The sequence below is a fragment of the Haliotis rubra genome, unplaced genomic scaffold, assembly GCF_003918875.1.
Source record: "Haliotis rubra isolate DU_JTF1 unplaced genomic scaffold, ASM391887v1 Scf1264, whole genome shotgun sequence".
NCBI classification, from domain to species: domain Eukaryota; kingdom Metazoa; phylum Mollusca; class Gastropoda; order Lepetellida; family Haliotidae; genus Haliotis; species Haliotis rubra.
In genome coordinates, this window is record NW_025765186.1 from 98,221 (window position 1) to 120,195 (window position 21,975).

At 39.6% G+C, this 21,975-nt stretch overlaps 1 protein-coding gene across 2 annotated transcripts; it reads left to right on the forward strand.

Annotated features, from left to right (window-relative positions):
• Nucleotides 1-8,003: 8,003 nt before the first annotated feature.
• LOC124266550 lies at nucleotides 8,004-21,859 on the forward strand. Of its 2 annotated transcripts, none has more exons than XM_046701352.1 (9): nucleotides 8,004-8,245; nucleotides 16,057-16,118; nucleotides 16,956-17,240; nucleotides 18,340-18,547; nucleotides 18,759-18,812; nucleotides 19,003-19,016; nucleotides 19,989-20,027; nucleotides 20,229-20,276; nucleotides 20,463-21,859. In XM_046701352.1, exons 2-9 carry the CDS (start codon nucleotides 16,067-16,069, stop codon nucleotides 21,857-21,859), a joined length of 2,097 nt encoding a protein of 698 aa, XP_046557308.1. In that variant the 5' UTR covers nucleotides 8,004-8,245; nucleotides 16,057-16,066. The 2 variants fall into 2 exon arrangements, with proteins under 2 accessions (XP_046557308.1, XP_046557307.1); XM_046701351.1 differs by having other exon boundaries at nucleotides 8,005-8,245; nucleotides 18,331-18,547.
• Nucleotides 21,860-21,975: the final 116 nt, after the last annotated feature.

Below are 21,975 nucleotides of genomic sequence, written 5' to 3' on the forward strand. Positions count from 1 at the left end.
AACAGTTTATTGCAAAAAGGTGGTGGAAAACTAGTCACAAAAACTGAACAACTTGTAAATGCCACAATTCCCTCACTCACAGACCTATTCAGCCCACGAATTCGTTAAACTACTCTTGAAGAAACACCCAAACCAACCCTTTCTAAACCGAACATAACCCCAGAACTACAGTCTAAATCATATTCCATTTCCTACGCTACTTTTCACACAACCCGACCTGCCGCGAGAATAAGAACACCTAACTCCCCTATACAGCGCCTAGCATCCTGTTTTATAATGGGGAGGGAATGGTTCTGAAACAGGACATCGGGACAGCAGTACATATACCTTTTTGTCAACAACATATCAACATAATTACAGCTTTAGCAAATATGGAAATATATTGCTTCTATTATTGAGATTGATGCAATTCTTGGGAAATATGGGTTGCTTAGCCCCTGTCTCTAATCAAAGTTCCCGGCAGTCATTTTGTCTGGATGCCCGTCACAGTCCATGTTATGACGTGTTTGAATCTCTTAGCTCATGCCGTGATAAATGCGGCACAGGTTTATTGGCCGTCGTCACGATGAACATCATACATCTTTGTTTCACTGACTGAATACCATCCTTTTTAGCAATACCAGATCATTGATATGCACCCTAGTTCAGGCGTGGGTGTTTGTTGCATGTATGATAACTGGTTGTCGTTTTAGAGTCACAAATACACCCATCAAATTTTGCATACCTAGTATTTTTGCAAATGAGGATCATTATTTTAGAGTCACAAATACACCTGTTTCATCCATTTTCACAATTGTTATTTGTTTTCTCGTAATCGCCAATTTAGGGTAAAATATCCGACCAATAGTGTCTGCCATAATCACTGTTACGACTTCGCAAAACATAATTCTCATCATTTCCCGAATTCCTACACGCCGTCACTTCCGGTTGACCTTTAACGTGTGGCGTCACAGGGGTTTATTTCGGGCGGTCCTGTATGAGCCTGGTGTACTACGGATAACTGATAGCCGGGACAACTGGAGTAGGCTGGATGCCAGTGAGTCCATCATACATCCTTGTTTCATCAACGACATCGTACTGAGGAGCATCTCCTGCCTCTGGGGACACGTCCATGTCCTGGGTGGGAGTGACGTACAGCTGGAACCTGCAAATGTTTGATAGGCGTTTTGTAGCAACGCACGGATGACAAATCGACCCAATTCATAGATAACAACTTCTTCAGTATAGTGCATAAATAAGTTGATGTCTCTAAAGTATGTGTATTATTTAATCTGGCGGACGATATGTTTGTTTAGACTACAAATGTGATCAGGAATGAACTTAACACTACCAGGAACGCAGATATATCTGGGGATCTTTATCCACTTCAGACAGTTTGAATGTATGAGTTTACACGTGCATACGGAGGGAATTAAGTTGTTTTTGTTACCCCGCTTTAAGCAAAATTCCAGCAATATCACGACAGGGGACACCAGACATTCACACATTGTACCCATGTGGGGAATCAAACCCGGGTCTTCGGCGTGAGGAGCAAACGCTACCCCACCATACCTCATTAATTTCAACATAATCAGTTGTCAAACATGTCTTTAAGCACACCAGCTGTTATCAGATTAGTTCATTTTTATGTTTATTATCTATAAAACCTAGTGAAAGCGGTTAACGATTTAATGATTTTACGATGTAATGCTGAGTGACCCGCATACTCTTATCAAGCGCTGAAATCCACATTAACATTTAAACTGAAAGCTGCTGTTTGGGTATTACCACAGATAGTCCCAGTCTATAACCTCACAAGGAGCACGGTTGATGCTCAGAGAAGTTTCACCATTCCCCGTGTACTGAACTACAGGCTTTGAAGAGGTGCGTGACCAAACTTACAGATGTTTCATTAACTATAGGTTACATAGGTAAGGGTAATTTGTGACTAATATGCCAGATGTTTCATTAACTATAGGCTACATAGGTAAGGGTAATTTGTGACAAATATTCCAGATGTTTCATTAACTATAGGTTACATAGGTAAGGGTAATTTGTGACTAATATTCCAGATGTTTCATTAACTATAGGCTACATAGGTAAGGGTAATTTGTGACAAATATTCCAGATGTTTCATTAACTATAGGTTACATAGGTAAGGGTAATTTGTGACTAATATGCCAGATGTTTCATTAACTATAGGTTACATAGGTAAGGGTAATCTGTGACAAATATTCCAGATGTTTCATTAGCTATAGGTAACATAGGTAAGGGTAATTTGTGACAAATATTCCAGATGTTTCATTAACTATAGGTTACATAGGTAAGGGTAATTTGTGACAAATATTCCAGATGTTTCATTAACTATAGGTTACATAGGTAAGGGTAATTTGTGACAAATATTCCAGATGTTTCATTAACTATAGCTTACATAGGTAAGGGTAATTTGTGACTAATATGCCAGATGTTTTATTAACTATAGGCTACATAGGTAAGAGTAATTTGTGACAAATATTCCAGATGTTTCATTAACTATAGGTTACATCGGTAAGGGTAATCTGTGACAAATATTCCAGATGTTTCATTAACTATAGGTAACATAGGTAAGGGTAATTTGTGACAAATATTCCAGATGTTTCATTAACTATAGCTTACATAGGTAAGGGTAATTTGTGACTAATATGCCAGATGTTTTATTAACTATAGGCTACATAGGTAAGAGTAATTTGTGACAAATATTCCAGATGTTTCATTAACTATAGGTTACATCGGTAAGGGTAATCTGTGACAAATATTCCAGATGTTTCATTAACTATAGGTAACATAGGTAAGGGTAATTTGTGACAAATATTCCAGATGTTTCATTAACTATAGGTTACATCGGTAAGGGTAATTTGTGACAAATATTCCAGATGTTTCATTAACTATAGGTTACATAGGTAAGGGTAATTTGTGACAAATATTCCAGATGTTTCATTAACTATAGGTTACATAGGTAAGGGTAATCTGTGACTAATATTCCAGATGTTTCATTAACTATAGGTTACATAGGTAAGGGTTATTTGTGACAAATATTCCAGATGTTTCATTAACTATAGGTTACATACATAAGGGTAATTTGTGACAAATATACCACATGTTTCATTAACTATAGGTTACATAGGTAAGAGTAATTTGTGATAAATATTCCAGATGTTTCATTAACTATAGGGTACATAGGTAAGAGTAATTTGTGACTAATATTCCAGATGTTTCATTAACTATAGGTTACATAGGTAAGGGTAATTTGTGACAAATATACCACATGTTTCATTAACTATAGGTTACATAGGTAAGAGTAATTTGTGATAAATATTCCAGATGTTTCATTAACTATAGGTTACATAGGTAAGAGTAATTTGTGACTAATATTCCAGATGTTTCATTAACTATAGGTTACATAGGTAAGGGTAATTTGTGACTAATATTCCAGATGTTTCATTAACTATAGGTTACATAGGTAAGGGTAATATGTGACTAATATTCCAGATGTTTCATTAACTATAGGTTACATAGGTAAGGGTAATTTGTGACAAATATTCCAGATGTTTCATTAACTATAGGTTACATAGGTAAGGGTAATTTGTGACTAATATTCCAGATGTTTCATTAACTATAGGTTACATAGGTAAGGGTTATTTGTGACAAATATTCCAGATGTTTCATTAACTATAGGCTACATAGGTAAGGGTAATTTGTGACAAATATTCCAGATGTTTCATTAACTATAGGTTACATAGGTAAGGGTAATCTGTGACAAATATGCGAGTTTGTTCATGACCGAACAACCTGTCCCCCCTACACATAATAGTCTCGCCCATGTAGTATTCCCGAGAATTTAATTGGCCTCAGCTTGTCTAGAAAACGATTTGACATGTTGCGTGACATACATAAAGAGTGACAGCCATGTGGATAGAGACAGATAAATGTCAGATCGGGACTGAGGAGGTTTGTAGAGTGAGTGAGTATGGTTTTACGCCGCGTTTAGCAATATTCCAGCAATATCAGGGCGAGACACCAGAAATGGGCTTCACATATTGTACCTATTTGGGGAGTCGAACCCAAGACTTCAGCTTGACGAGCAAACGCTTTGACCACTAGGCTACTCCACCTCCCGGAAGATTTGTAGAAACGATTGGGTATATATTGGAAATGAGGGATTCGGTTTGTGAGTCATATCATGCAGTTAGGGATGTATTGGGTAAAGCTGTGGAGGTGGAGGGTAGAGTAGTGAGTCAATGATAGAAGTTAGGGGTGTACAGGGTAAAGCTAATTGGCGGAGGGTAGAGTTGTGAGTCAATGATAGAAGTTAGGGGTGTATGGGGTAATGCTATGGAGGTGGGGGTGGAGTTGTGAGTCAATGATAGACGTTAGGGGTGTACAGGGTAAAGCTAATTGGCGGAGGGTAGAGTTGTGAGTCAATGATAGAAGTTAGGGGTGTATGGGGTAATGTTATGGAGGTAGGGGGTAGAGTTGTGAGTCAATGATAGAAGTTAGGGATGTACAGGGTAAAGCTAATTGGCGGAGGGTAGAGTTGTGAGTCAATGATAGAAATTAGGGGTGTATGGGGTAATATTATGGAGGTGGGGGGTAGAGTTGTGAGTCAATGATAGAAGTTAGGGGTGTACAGGGTAAAGCTAACTGGTGGAGGGTAGAGTTGTGAGTCAATGATAGAAGTTAGGGGTGTACAGGGTAAAGCTATGTAGGTGGAGGGTGGAGTTGTGAGTCAATGATAGAAGTTAGGGGCATATGAGGCAAAGCTATGTAGGTGGAGGGTAGAGTTGTGAGTCAATGATAGAAGTTAGGGGTGTATGGGGTAAAGCTATGGAGGTGGAGGGTAGAGTTATGAGTCAATGATAGAACGTAGAGGTGTATGGGGTAAAGCTATGGAGGTGGAGGGTAGAGTTATGAGTCAATGATAGAGCTTAGAGGTGTATGGTGTAAAGCTATCGAAGTGGGGGTAGAGTTGTGAGTCAATGATAGAATTAAGGGGTGTATGGCGTAAAGGTATTGAAGTGGGGGTAGAGTTGTGAGTCAATGATAGGGGTGTATGGGGTAAAGCTATGGAGGTGGAGGGTAGAGTAGTGAGTCAATTATAGAAGTTAGGGGTGTATGGGGTAAAGCTATGGAGGTGGGGGTAAAGTTGTGAGTTAATGATAAAAGTTAGGGGTGTATGGGGTAAAGCTATAGAGGTGGAGGGTAGAGTTATGAGTCAATGATAGAACTTAAAGGTGTATGGTGTAAAGCTATGGAGGTGGGGGTAGAGTTGTGAGTCAATGATAGAAGTTAGGGGTGTACAGGGTAAAGCTATGTAGGTGGAGGGTGGAGTTGTGAGTCAATGATAGAAGTTAGGGGTGTATGAGGCAAAGCTATGTAGGTGGAGGGTAGAGTTGTGAGTCAATGATAGAAGTTAGGGGTGTATGGGGTAATGCTATGGAGGTGGAGGGTAGAGTTATAAGTCAATGATAGAACTTAGAGGTGTATGGTGTAAAGCTATGGAGGTGGAGGGTAGAGTTATGAGTCAATGATAGAGCTTAGAGGTGTATGGTGTAAAGCTATCGAAGTGGGGGGTAGAGTTGTGAGTCAATGATAGAATTTAGGGGTGTATGGCGTAAAAGGTATTGAAGTGGGGGGGTAGAGTTGTGAGTCAATGATAGGGGTGTATGGGGTAAAGCTATGGAGGTGGAGGGTAGAGTAGTGAGTCAATTATAGAAGTTAGGGGTGTATGGGGTAAAGCTATGGAGGTGGGGGTAAAGTTGTGAGTTAATGATAAAAGTTAGGGGTGTATGGGGTAAAGCTATAGAGGTGGAGGGTAGAGTTATGAGTCAATGATAGAACTTAAAGGTGTATGGTGTAAAGCTATGGAGGTGGGGGTAGAGTTGTGAGTCAATGATAGAAGTTAGGGGTGTATGGGGTAAAGCTATGGAGGAGGAGGGTAGAGTTGTGAGTCAATGATATAATGTAAGGGTGTACGGGGTAAAGCTATGTAGGTGGGGGTAGAGTAGTGAGTCAATGATAGAACTTACAGGTGTATGGGGGTAAAGCTATGTAGGTGGTGGTAGAGTAGAGGTCAATGATAGAAGTTAGGGGTGTATGGGGGTAAAGCTATGTAGGTGGAAGGTAGAGTTGTGAGTCAATGATAGAAGTTAGGGGTGTACGGGGTAAAGGTATGTAAGTGGAAGGTAGAGTTGTGAGTCAATGATATAAGTTAGGGGTGTACGGTGTAAAGTTATGTAGGTGGAAGGTAGAGTTGTGAGTCAATGATAGAATTTAGGGGTGTATGGTGTAAAGCTATGGAGGTGGGGGTAGAGTTGTGAGTCAATGATAGAATTTAGGGGTGTATGAGGTAAAGCTATAGAAGTGAGGGTAGAGTTGTGAGTCAATGATAGAAATTACACATGTCTTTAAAGATGGATTTAGCGATGACGGGCTCGACTCACTACTTGCGTAAATCCCAGCAATAGGTGTTTATACATACAAAAGTACTTCGAAAGCATGGAAACAAATATTCATTCGAACAAGATCAAACCATCGTCTGCTTTCCGAATAAAAATTCAGCAAGAGAAATACGTTTATGTTCATTCTATGTTATGTCAAAATAGATTAAGCAATAGACTGCTACATAATTTCCGTATTAAATTCATTATCAGCTTTCGTCAACGATATCGCCACTGAGCTGATCCGGCATTAACATCGACCGCCGAAGAAATGTTAATGCCTTCCGTCCACATAAATAAACAGTTGGGTTATCAATTCAAACAAAATGATATATTTTTAGAAATTTGTACGGTTTCAGATTTATCGGTAGTAAAACACAATTTTATTACAGAATCTGCAAACCGTTCTGTTTAGCCCAACATATTTTTTTTTCTAAAAAGTATAATATCGTTGAAAAAGTTATTTAGCTTAGTAATGATCCCTCTTATCAATTACACTGCTTGATCTAAAGTAGTCTATTAAAGTATAATTAATTACCTTACCGTGTTTATGCCAGAGGTACACCCTCATGTCCTGTTCCATCCTTTCGGAAACATCACCACAAATCTGGCTCTTTGTCAACAGCCTCGCGAACTTGCCAGCGAATCCGACTCAATTTTAATCCACTACACTTTGAAGCCACTAGGTCACAAAACACTTTCCAAAATGTAGAAAATAATATCCGTAGAATCGAATTTGAGCATAAAGTACACACATGAGTGTGTAAGAGTCACCACCACAGTGACTCTTCTGTCACACGGAGACGTAGAGGTGCGTGAAATCGTCAAGTTGACAGGGCGCAAAATTCAACAGTATCTAAATTCGGTACAACACGGACTTCTCATTACAGCAAAAGCGCCTCTACTCTTAAATTTTGTACCAGTACCAATAATTAGATATAAAAAAACTATCTCAGTCATACAATCAGGTTAACCTTGCGCAAACTGTCAGAGGCCCTCCTGTCGCATCTCTTCAAATTTGCACGTAAATGTAAACACTGACTTCCATAAAGGTCAAGGCCATGAGGTTGCTGCCATTATTCTGGTGGGGAAAGGGTCTACGGTGGAATTTTCAAATGTGAACCAAGCTTTTTAAACTTATTTCATATATGTTTTCCAACTTATCAGTTAATGATTGGTGATAATTGCATTGAAAAAACAAAACGTGATTTGTTATTACTGAATCTGGAGTTTGTGAGTCATTGACGGTTGGCCACTAATCATCCCGTTTGAGGTGATGCCACTTGAGATTGGAATGCGACGCCGCTTCACGTATTGACTCGTCACCAACGAAAGAGTTCCAACTGAAATTGTTCATAAAATTGTCATGGTAGAATGGAGATAAACCTACTGTGTAGGAAAATCAGAGGTATATAACGAAATTATAATAGCTCTAAATTTTTCATTAGGAGATAAACCTACCTAATTTAAAGATTTTAAATTAAACTAAGAGCTATTATAATTTCGTTATATACCTCTGATTTTCCTACACAGTAGGTTTATCTCCTAATTCAGCTTGCTTTGGGAATAACGACTAACCTGTTTGGTGCGACAAGCTTGTATACAGCTGTTTCACATCGACCGACCGCCATTGCGGGTTCAATAATTACACATGAAGCAGGCACAAGGTGCACAGACGCCACATTGCATGGAGACAGTTGATCCCACTGGTGTCAGGGCTCGGATGGATGTGGTTTAGTGCCTGTACCATACACTTTGGAATGTAACTGTTCCCCCCCCATGATATAACTGTAAGTACCGGCTATCTACTCGTTCTTACTTTAACAATGGTCGTACTCATATTCGGGTTGAAAATATGGGCAGATACAGTTTTGGGTGGGTACACACAGAATGCTAGAATACAGTTCTCATTGGATGCCGATTTCAGGAAGCACTTTCGCTCAGTCAGATATGGTAAGAAAATTCACGATTTTGGTAAACCTTATATCTAACCAGAATGAGAGCGGTGTTCTATTTATTACCCACATTTTAAATAAATTGCAGCTGATTTTGTTTTGACGTTTTCAATTCACGAACCGAAACTGGTTTAAGAAGGAGCTCGAGGTAAATGACTTCAAAACGTTTCGTGCATTATTTCACCCATTCCAATTAATGCACTCAAACATGAAATTCTTAAAGTTTCCTAGACAAAATGTTTGACAGTAGAATCTCGATAACCCGTCTGAGACTCATTCGAGATGTACAATACGGCCTAGAAGCAAAAAATAGTTTGTGACGACACTAGTTAAAATATATGTATGCGTTAAACTGAACAAACTCTATCATCCAGGTGGTTGTGACACAACTGGTGTAATATAGATGAACATATATGCAACAGCTGGGCAACATGGTTACTGTAACCCGATAGTAGTGGCGACCACGTGAACATGTAGAAACTGCCTGTCTGAGGAGGAAAGAGATGAGACGATGATATTTCACTTTCATTGAAATGGGCAGTCCCACGGGTGCCTCTGAACGGTCATGAAGGTGCGTTATCACGGCGCGAAGACTTAATTATTGCACTCTAGCATTACCTGGCTTTTCAAATCAATACATATTACTGCAAGGGATTTCAATGGTAGTACACAATAGAGTGGCGGTACGGATTTAGATTTCAACGGCAGTATGAGATGTAATGGCAATGTAATGAGACGTAATGGCAATGTAATGAGATGTAAGGGAAATGTAATGAGATGTAAGGGAAATGTAATGAGATGTAATGGCAATGTTATTAGACGTTATGGCAATCGTAATAATAATAATAATAAAAATAATAATAATAGTGTTTGAGACGGAGTGTGTGCTAGAAGTGATGACCGAGAATTGTAAGCAACTGGAATGAGTGAGTGAGTGAGTAAGTTTGGTTTTACGCCGCTTATAGCAATATTCCAGCTATATCAAGGCGGAGGACACAAGAAATGGGCTTCACATATTGTACCTATATGGGGAATCGAACCCGGATCTTCGGCGTGTGGAGCGAACGTTTCAGCAACTAGGCCAACCCACCGCTCCGAGTGATTGAGTGAGTGAGGAGTGAGTGAGTGCAGCTAATATGTTAATGGTGGAGACCTCACAGGACGTGGAGCTCCTGCCCAACTGAGATTGTTTCGAGATGAGTCAATGATATTTCACTTGTAATGGCCAGTCCTCTGCACGTTCAAGAAGGTGCGTTCCCATGGTGCGATGTGTTGTAACACATTGTTGCATGCAACAGAGTTGCAACGTCAGAACACTGTCATCATAACCTACTGTAATCTCATACACCTAGCTGCAGCAGAGGCACAACGTCAGAACACTGTCATCATTACAAACTTTAATCTCGTACACCTAGCTGCAGCAGAGGCACAACGTCAGAACACTGTCATCATAACAAACTTTAATCTCGTACACCTAGCTGCAGCAGAGGCACAACGTCAGAACCCTGTCATCATTACAAACTTTAATCTCGTACACCTAGCTGCAGCAGAGGCACAACGTCAGAACACTGTCATCATAACAAACTTTAATCTCATACACCTACCTAGCTGCAGCAGGGCACAACGTCAGAACACTGTCATCATAACAAACTTTAATCTCGTACACCTAGCTGCAGCAGAGGCACAACGTCAGAACACTGTCATCATAACAAACTTTAATCTCATACACCTAGCTGCAGCAGAGGGCACAACGTCAGAACACTGTCATCATAACAAACTTTAATCTCATACACCTAGCTGCAGCAGAGGCACAACGTCAGAACACTGTCATCATAACAAACTTTAATCTCGTACACCTAGCTGCAGCAGAGGCACAACGCCAGAACACTGTCATCCTAACAAACCTTAATCTCGTACACCTAGCTGCAGCAGAGGCACAACGTCAGAACACTGTCATCATAACAAACTTTAATCTCGTACACCTAGCTGCAGCAGAGTTGCAACGTCAGAACACTGTCATCATAACAAACACTGTCATCATAACCAACTCAATCTCATACACCTAGCTGCAACAGAGTTGCAACGTCAGAACACTGTCATCATAACCAACTTTAATCTCATACACCTAGCTGCAACAGAGTTGCAACGTCAGAACACTGTCATCATAACCAACTTTAATCTCATACACCTAGCTGCAACAGAGTCCTAAGACATTGCTGTCGACCAATCAGATTGCTTAGACATGTGTCCAGCCCAGAGTGACGATCCTTTGTTAGTGTTGAGATCATAAGGGTGACACCACTACATGAAGCTGATCTTCCCACAGAAGAAACTAATAAGTTTATAAGCTTTAATGTGCCCTAGGAATGCGAGTGTAATGTGAAAATATATTATGTCCATACAAAGAAATTCTACAACAGTCCAGCATCGTCATATTCGAGTTATACGCGCCAGTCCTGTTTCAACTGAGAATTCAGATCCGAACCCACACCGAGTTAGGCTTGCTGTAAATTATCTTCTTGAGGAATGCGATAGATAGAATAACACTTCTTTCCTTCACCGACGAATAAATGTTGCGCGTTTATGCGAATCTCTCGAGATACGAGCTGTATGCAACTTAATACCAGAAAAAGGTTCATGTTGTTACTGCAAGTCATAGGCCACGAGTTGCACCGTGAGGTGAGGTGAGGTGAAACTGGCTTTAACGTCGTGCATGAGAATATTTCGCTCATATGACGACGTGCATGCGTGTGTGTATGTGTATGTGCGGCTGCTTGTACTAAAGTACTGTCGGAAATGCTAGAAAAATGCTTTTTAGCCTTAATATCTTTATAAAGGTGATAAATGAACTTTGTTGTCAATATATCAACTCGTCTATTGTCTACCTAATTGTTATTTCAATCGATTTAACATTCCCATGCATTTAAAGGGCAGTTTACAGGAGAGAATTTGGTAGCAAAACAGATTTTTTTAGAGTTCAACAACAGAAATCTGAAATAGTCTTTACATTTATGCTAATAATACAGGTGGTGTAAAAATATTAATTTAACGTTTTTCCTAAACAAATAAATGTTGAATGTTTGTGTTACTTTACTTAATTATCGTTTCTTTATTGAAGAAATATTAATATAAATGTTAAGTCTTGATAAATAAGTTTCCCGTCATGCATGCACATCTTTATCACAGCGTCCACTATGGCCAACGATTTGCAGTCGATTGTTGCAAAGGTTTAAAGTTTTTTTCTGCTAAAAATAAACAGAGGTAAACCTTTCATTGGTTTAGAAAGGGTTTATTACAGAACTTGTAGAGCTGTTGGCATGTCTTACCAACACGTTTACAATACAGTAAACAAATCAGACAAGACAGGGACCGTCTCAAAAGCAAAACTGGGACGTGAAACCATCCTTGACAACTTTGACAAGGGAGCACTAAGACGGGCGGTCTACAAACTTTAGGAGAAGGAGAATATATGTCTTCTAAAGAAGCTACACCAGTGACTTCGTTAAATCTTTGGCCAATGTTCACAACTAGATTAAACTGACCGAGTTACATCCATATTTTTTCAATGAAATATACTGTTGACATGCAAAACATTTATTAAAACGTTGCACATGTCTACAATCAGTCGATAAGATCACACAAGTGATAGGATTCTTTCCAATGTACAGTAATTCGTATGTTTATTTCAAAACAAACTCACATACACAAATGATCCCTTACATAACCGATACGTATACTATACGTACACATATTCAACATTTTGCAGAAAACATCTATTGAGATGACCCCTCGCACGAGCGTGTGCTCAGGTGTCAATTTCACCTGTCGATACCGTGGATGCTGATGACGTAACACAGGCAATTAATGTTTGTATCAAATAACGTCCCACTACCCCTTAATTTTCTAAGTTTTTGGTATTTTCATCAGTAAAAACACATTTTAGAGCATGTCTCAAAACTTATTCCCTCGGTCTACATTAGGTAGATGTTTCTTGAAGTGATATTTCTTATTTAAGTAACTGTAATACCTCTGAATTTTAAATATAAGTCAAAAAGCATTTTTCTAGCATTTCCGACAGTACTTTAGTCCAGACTGAAGCTGGTTTTATAGTTTTCGCTCCCTGAGATACCATGCCGCAGTGAAGCATGAATACCCAACTCAGATGCAGTATTCTGACTCCGAGCCGACAATTCCTTGTTACACGGTAACCCATTAATGCTGAGCGCCAGGCAGGGACCAACAAGTACCATATTTTAGCGTCTTTTTGGTATGACGCGGTCGGGGATCAAACCCTCGACCTTCCGCTCTCCGGGCGGAGGCTCTAACCACTACGCCACGGAGGCGGTTTTTCACCGTGAGAAAGCACTTGAAAAGCAGCATGGCTGACTACGATATTGGTTGTATTAGAGAATAGTTACCGAAGCTTGGGGAAGACGTGACTGGATAAGAAGACTGCTTCTCCATCTCACAATCGGGGTGGTGAGGTAGCCTAGAGGTTAAAACGTTCGCTCGTCACGCTGAAGACCAGGGTTCGATTCCCCACACGGATACTACGTTCAAAGCCCATTTCTGGTGTAGGGTCGGTGGGGTAGGCCAGTGGATAAAGCGCCCGCTCGTCACAGCGATGACCCTGGTTCGACTCCCCACATGGGTAAAATGTGTGAAGCCCATTCCTGGTGCCCCCCTCGGTGATATTGCGTAAAACCAAACTGGTGATATAACATTTCTGGTGTATCTGAACTGCCACTGAAATTTGTACTGTCACCCTCTTGTATACTGCCAATGTAACTGTACTGCCACTATTAGTTGATTCTACAATACACTTATTAATCTATATTATCTGTTTTCTGTGTGTTGGTTTCACATTGAAGTCTTTTGAGCATAAATAGTAGGGCTAAGTTGTAGTTGGAAATTGAACATTATAATGTTTCCAGGTGATGTAGTAAATCTGCCCTGTACTAATCGCCCTGAATCAGCTTACGTTGTTTTATAGGCAGTGTTAAATTACCCGTGAATGGAATGTACTTTAAACTAACTTTGTGAATGTCTTTACTTAATTTTATGCAAATTATTAATTGCGGCTGCAACAGGGAGAGCTCAGTATGTTTACCCTTTTCTCGAAACACTGATTTTTAAACAATTCTGATCACCGTGTTTTCATTTATGCACAAGGAAATATGGTTCCAAAAGGGAGGTAACCGAGGCCAAATGTTTCTTTGGAGTTGACGATCTACATTATCTTGAATATTTCCATATGTTCTTCAGTTAATGTATATTTAACGTGTATGTATTTAATAACATATTTATAAATATCAGTTCTGTAAAATATTAATGGAAATGGGATTAGTTGGTAGCATTATCGTCTTATGACTCTTTAACGGAAACGTTACTTGACCAGCTTAACGCTGTCCTGGGGCTGGTATTGCTTAAAATGGTTCCATATTGGACATGACGAGTCATTTCAGCATAATCCAAATCATTCCCTATTTGAACTTTGCTTCGTGTTCAATAGTTTTTTAAGCTGACCACGTGACTGCCTTCTACAGAAAATGAACTCTCTTGTTTTATCTTAAGCGAAGTACGTCGTGTGGGGCTACATGTTGGCTGTCGTCCTTGTATATAAGTAAACTACAATATTGTAACATGCAATAGTTTCCTTGTCCTTCTGCATATACTAGTTAGTTGCATTTTCTAGCCAGTGACAGTTAGGTTCTAGGTGCAGTTATACTGAGTGTGTTCATGTATTTTGAATAACCGTGGATATATGCACGTAGTTATTCTGAGCGAGCCCTCATTCTCTCTTATGTATTGATTAGCTCGTGTCAGCCTAACCTTTGCCGTGTGTTCATGTTTAGTGAATATTGAGAGCTATATTGATTTCCTTACAATAAGCCGCATATCTGCTAACGTATATCTGTAGAATATTCAGTTAGTGTCCCATCGATTGACTGCATGTTTTGTTTGACTCGTTTATTTTGGTGCCATTGTCAGACAACGAACATGTATTTCGTAATGGTGGTACATGTGAACGTTGAAGCGGGAGAACTGATCTAAATGTTAAAGTATGAAACCAAAAGTATATTTAGAATAATATACATTAACTGTTGTATTAAAACATTATTTACGTTTACAAGTCTAGGCATATCAGAGCAAGATATTACAATCACACAGAGGGTGGTACAACTCAACGAGATATAATAGCTGTAGTAATAGCAATAACTATGATAAAGAGGGACTGTGTGTGCTGAATTCTGAGCATGCACTCACCCTGCCCCATATAGTGATTATCTCGTGTCAGCGTAACTTTTGTGGAGGGTAATAATGTTTAGTGTTAGTTGAATGGTAACAACTCAAAGCGGAGCGGAGAGGAATGAACTGGAAGTGAGAGGGGACGAGCGGCGTGGAGAGGAGTCGAGTGGAATTGAGCGGAGCGCTGCGGTGTGATGCATTTGGGTGCGGAGTGGAGTGGAACGGGCGTTGCGTTGCGTTGTGGTGCGTTGCGGAGAGGAGCGGAGCGGAGCGATGAGGAACGGCTTGGCGTGGCGTGACGAGCAAACGCCTTAACCACTAGGCTACCCCACAGCCCCCTGCATTATGTATTGAAACTATGAACCCAAGACACTTTCTCATTGTCAAAATATTCATTTTGAACAGTCTGGAGTTTCAGTTTCTGAAACAATTTCCTTTACAATATATATATTTTATTTATCGATAAAACTTCGCATAAATATGAGCATTGTATTCAGGCAATGTTGTACAACAATGTTTCAACTGCTATACATTGTACCAGTACTGTAGATTCAGTATCAGGGGCGGGCAGTTCCTGCTATATTTAGACTTGAAGATTTAGACCGAATGATCTGGAACGTGCTACAAGGAACTTAATGAGTATCTAGCACCTTTGTCTTGGGTATATCTGTGTGTGTGTGCGTGCGTGCGCGCGCGTGTGTGTGTGCCCGCTGTGTGTTTGTGTGTGTGTCTGTGTGTGTCTCTCTCTGTGTGTATGTGTGTGTGTCTGCGCGTGTGTGTCTGTGTGTGTGTGTGTGTCTGTCTGTCTGTCTGTCTGTCTGTCTGTGTTTTACCCGTTGCCTCTCATATCACATTACATCCCAAGGTACCAGAAGACCGGTATTGTGAGTGAGTATCATAAGACCCTGACTAAGCTTAGTAGTAAGCCGGATTACTGTTGACGATAGGTTATACGACGGACGTCCCAAAAGTAGTCGGCCTAACTATACTGTCGATGTCCAATGTTAGGAAAGCTTCCATTTTGTTTTGAAGGATTTATTAGCAAAGCCGTATCCAAAATTTCACGTATGTTTATAATGTGGTTAACGAGATATTAGTCATCACAACTCAATGAGGTATAATATTTCTTTAAAAAATTGCAGAAAGTGAAAAACGATCTGTCATTTCGTACCTGTTGGGTAATGGTATGCCCTCAGATAATATCTTATAAAATATGTACAGTATAGTATTGGATGACTTCCCGTCATAGTCAACATTCAAAGATTTGGATTACTTGATTTATATTTAGACTGTTTTTAAAGGACACCCCCATTATATGAAGGCAGATTACCATATTAGGAACCATGTGGATATAACACACCGTCCTGAGCATCCTAACTGTTTATTTCTATTTGCAGACACTACAAGATGGAGGCATCTGGAGCAATGCTGATACTCTTACAAGCCCTACTTATATTCAGTGAGTACTAAAATAGGGGAATAGGGGAAGTATGTATGTATGTATGTATGTATGTATGTATGTATGTATGTATGTATGTATGTATGTATGTATGTATGTATGTATGTATGTATGTATGTATGTATGTATGTATGTGTGTGTGTGTGTGTGTGTGCGTGCGTGCGTGCGTGCGTGCGTGCGTGCGTGCGTGCGTGCGTGCGCCGTTTTGTCAGCAACTTCGTGACCTAATGTAAATACCTAGCGCCCAAGTATAACAAGCTGTTTCTTCCTTTTCATAACGATTATAGCATCCAACAATCGATACAGGTACAATTTCCTATTTCATTTCTTGCATCAATATTTATAACCCACATCTTTGTCACGATCCAATATTTTCTTTCTGATAAGAAACACTGTTTCAATGGTTTGCTTGCGAACGTGCGAATCCATTCTATGAAACAGGCATTTAGTTGAATTTAGTTACACCATGCGAATCCTTTCTATGAAGCAGGAATTTAGTTGTATTTAGTTACACCATGCGAATCATTTCTATGCAGCAGGCATTTAATTGAATTTAGTTAGACCATGCGAATCCTTTCTATGGAGCAGGCATTTAATTGAATTTAGTTAGACCATGCGAATCCTTACTATGAAGCAGGAATTTAGTTGAATTTAGTTACACCATGCGAATCCTTTCTATGAAGCAGGCATTTAGTTGAATTTAGTTAGACCGTGCGAGTTGTGCGTGAACCCGCTTTTTGTCATCATCATATGGATGGAGTGAGAATGTAGCCTCATCATAAATATTACCTTATTGTAATGTGGTTCGACCCCGTTCGTTTCATTTTGATTTTTCAGTATTATCAGTGCACTGTCAAAACAGCTGTGACTGGGGCAAGTACGGAGACAACTGCAACAAAGACTGTCCATCCACCTGCCTTACCAACCCTGTACGAAAGCTGAAACACTGCCAGAAGGAGACAGGGAGGTGTTCTGAAGGCTGTGTTCCTGGCTGGTTTGACGATCTCTGTGACAAGGCCTGTGGCAAGAACTGCTTGAGAAACATCTGTAATCGTCAAAATGCCATCTGCACGCATGGATGTACTGGAAACTACACAGGGGAGCTTTGCAACATTAGAAAAGGTTTGACCGAAACGATTTGAATTCGTAATGGTTGATGCAGAGCTAAATGAACTCTGTATTGTATATGCATTGTGTGTAAATACATAGACCGTGTTCTTGTGCCAGTCCACCACGTGCAAAATGAGTGAGTGAGTAAGTGAGTTAATATTTAACGTCACATCGGCAATATTTCAGCCATATCGTGACGAGAACATATTTAACATTGAAATGGAAAATGTGTATACTATCAAAACCTGTCATCGAATGACAGTTAAACAACAAGAATATCACAAATACAATTAAAACTAGTGTAAAAAGTTAAAACTAATAGCACTATTAGGACAATACAAGATAAAAACAGGCCATAGATCGCCAACAACTGAAGGTAGATCACCATACTAGGATCCATGGGGACTTACTGTACCTTTGCTACCTGCATGGACCCTAGTTGGATTTACACCATCCCTTCAGCCGTTGGCGATTGTAGGAACAGTTTAGCCGAATTGTAAAGGAACAAATGTACTACGTTTAAGAATCGGGTAAGCAAAAATTTAACTCTGAAAGTTTTGGGACTTACGTACCCTCTCAGGAGGACAATAATTTTACGATACTTTAACCCCCTTCGAGGATACAGTCACTAACAATCACAGTTACTAATTTATACTTACCATCATAAAATATGGACATGCTTGACTGTGATTCTTTCATCACAAGGGATTCAAAATGGAGGATCCTCACCTTTTAATAGGTATTCTTGAGTATATCTTGTGTGGCCAATACGACATCGTCGTATGATGACCTCTTCAAATCTGGACTGACAACCCAAGTAGGTGTAACCAGTGTAGGGTTTTATTTCATGTAATTTATTGATAACGTGCAAAATGAAGCCACCGCTGATGAAAGTCATTGTTCATGTAGTTCAGTATGCAGGGTAGGTAATCGCGTAAAGGTAAAACAACAAACTGTAACATGTAAAACGGTTAAGGTGCTGAAGCCAACACAGGTAATTCTTTATAACGTATCTGTGTTGTGTTTTTGTATCTTGATACACATCCAATAGATACATTTAAGGTACTGTTATTTGAATCATATAATTCTTGTTCATCAAAAGCAGTAACAGTTGTTCCCGAGACACCGACGAAAGCACCTTCTGACTCGAACTCAACACAACCGACGAACGCATCTTCTGACTCGAACTCAACACAACCGACGAAAGCATCTTCTGACTCGAACTCAGCACAACCGACGAATCTTGCTGCGATCCTTGCCCCAGTGTTCATCGTCATCATCATCGTCACTATCATCATTGCTGTGGTGATGTTCAGACTGTAAGTACATATTCTACTAGAAGTTGTGAGTATATGAGTTTGAATTAAATGAATAAACTGACAGTTTCTGACATATGTATTGCCTGTCAGGGGCCATGCTATATTTCACATATTGGGAAACATGGTAAATGCTGTCATACAATCTCTGTGTAGATGTCCATGCATAATATATAAAACACATGCCTCAGTATTGCCACATGTACTTTTACAGAAGGAAGTGCAAAGCGATAAGAACACCTAGAGGTCAGCCGGATAAACGTGCACGGTAAGGAAATACTCTTTATTCAACATTTATGCATGTGAAAGTGCATCTTAGGAAACGTACTCTGTGAAATCTTCAGAATAACTAAAACAAAAAAGCGTAACTCATGATCAAGAGTTGTGATGCCCAAATATTTAGTGTAAAAAACTACTTATTAATACTTTGTAAGGCAAATGCATATTTTTCATTGCAGTTCTGATGAAAACAGTAAGTATACCTTATTCAAAATCATTTCGCTTGCACAAAGACGTGCCATGTAAACACACAAATAGCTGGAATGTGACAAATTATATAGCATATTGTAATCATATAGCATAACGACTGCACCTACTGTTTCGGATATAGCACAACACATATCCGCAGTATTATCTTTCAAGTCACCACTCCAGGCTGATTCGATGACTTTCGACTGATTTCTGCTTAGTGTGTGTGTAGTTTCCAAATCCTTTGCTCAGTTCTTAACACGTCTATACTCAATTCAAATTCAATTCAACTTCAAAGTCACATGTCATTCACTTCTTCAACAAAAATGCCAATACCTTCAATACAGAAGACTTGACTTCTTTTCTTCATCAGTCCTTCAATGATTGACATTAATATATATGCTGATGCAGGTCCTCAAATCCTTAATCATATAGAGCCAACACTCCAAATCCAAATCCACGCCTAACACCACTACATGGAGTCCCTCTGACCATGTACTCACATCTCTAGTCATGTGTCAACTCATAGAATTACTTCCCTTGGCCCCTGGCTGGAGCGAACTGTCCCAAAATGTAGACCAATTTAGTTTCGCACAAAAATATGTTTCAACATAAAATAATTCCAAAGCATAATTTTGGCCATAACAGTGTGGGTTTATTTTCTCATTTCCCACTTGAATTCAAGATCCTGTAGTTTCAGGATTAACAAGTCACTGTTTCTTGAACATCGTTATGCCCATAATTATTTCATTAACGTAATTTCAATTTTCTCGAGATAGATTTATAGGATTATTGTGTCATTTTTGCACAAGCTCCACGTGTTTCTTCATCTTCGTCATTATAACCATACAACTGAACCATCAACGTTTTTTTATCAATGTGCATGTCAGCTGGGACATAGAAATAATCATTTACCATAACGTATAAGTACATATTTGTTAAATATGTTTAATTTGACTGCCAAATACCATTTCAGCTTCTTTAATGGAGAAGCCGCCTGCACCAGCTCAGAACAGTAAGTTAAATGTTAATTGACCTTCCAGTATATCGATGATCTTCTGTGAGAAGAGAACATCAAAATAACATCTTGTTACTCGTTTTTGGCTTTGATTGACACGGTAACTGTCGAAGTAAATGTTTTATTCTTAAATTCTGTGTTATACTTTAACACACTTTGACATGTTCTGTAACTCCATAGTGTATATTATTTTGGCAGCTTCGTCTCAGGATGAGGAAATACAAGGCACTCTTACACTACAGACAGGTATAAATTGAATTCTCTTCTGCACTTTACTTTTGTGAGACAGAAGTATTTGTTGGTATACAACTTGCAAATATTCACATCTTCTGTATTCCAGAGTTTGATATTTACAATGGTTAATCAACAAATGTAATCATTCAGTGTCCTCTATTACAATCAAACTTCAGGTGTTTGTATTTATTTGAACAGATTTGCCATACGAGCTGATGAGGGATATCACTGACATCTTCGTTGAAACCGACAGTTTCAAAAAGGTGAAAGAAAAACTGGAAAAGTTTGGCCACGTGACAATAAGCGGTGGTCCAGGAGCAGGTAAAACACCCGTGGCCCTGATGCTTGGAGCTGAATTCAGGAAACGGCGGTATGAAGTGGTACTGGTTGAGGACGTTGGTACTTTCCAGTTGTCTGAGTGTCTGTGTAAGAGCAAAGACGTATGTGTCATATTCGATGACGTATTTCAAAACGCTGGGCCATCTATAGACGTACATCGCCTGACACAAGTTCTCTATGAGCTCCATGGACATTGTGAACCGTGGACAAGCAAATTGGAAAGAGGATATCACAATCTGCAGCAGACGCCAGGAACCGAACATAGAAGCAACGACCATCCAAACCTGTATTTCATATTCACCACAGATACCAAAAAGTTTCAATGTGCAATGTCAAAATTTAAAGACCCTATATTTTTCCAATACTGGTCTATCGTTGACGTGACCAAACTGAAAGATGAAGAGAAAAAAGCAATATGGATGAAACACAAAAGCCATTTCAAATGTCAAACAAATGTCGACGTGAAAATGATTATTGAGTACAAAGATATAATTGGTTTTCCATTGACATGCAAACTTTTCTCTAGTCACATGCCCTTTCAAAAACTCAAAGAATCGTTTTTTGAGATGCCTGTTTACCATCTTAAACGTGAACTGGATATGATCGTTAATCAGCTGGATGACACGTCATTGAAACTCCTGTTGACATCACTATGTTGCAGCGAACAGAAACTCAAACACAGAAAATCAGAACTCCACACTAAATGTGACAACAAAGTACAAAACACGCACCTAAGGGATGTTTTAGCTCTTGTCTCATGTTCCCATCCTCTAATACAGGACATGTGTATGTCTGCCATATTGGATACTAAACCAGAGCTGTTCCTCCATAACTGTAGTTTAGCGTTCATCTGTGACCATGTACGTGATCAGCAGCATGACACCGCTCCAGCAGAACAGACTGTCATTTATTTCCCAGGTGCTCATAGTGACGTCATCACCGCCAGGCTGGCTGAAGCTGTTGCTGATGGCACGTTCAGTAACTACATCATGCATCCCATCTGGAAAAGGGGGGAAGTTGCAGACAAAGTGCAACAAATGCTTGGACATGAAGGCACTATGTCACGTGATACTAAGCACAGTATTCTCCATTATTCCTGTTTCCTGGGGAACAATGACGCAATAAAACGACTCCTCCCCAACTGTGACATCAACAGACGTGCTGTGAATGGTTGGACGCCAGCTATGTTCGCGGTTGCTGGTGGACAGATGGACAGTTTGGATCTCCTTGTGAAGCATAAAGCTGATATCACATAACTTGATGCTATGAACAATGACCTATTCCACTTGGCTTGTCAATACACAGACATTTCGGTTGTGAAAATAGTTAAAAGTTTGCTGAAAAAGAGTAAGGCTTGGCATATTAACTGCCG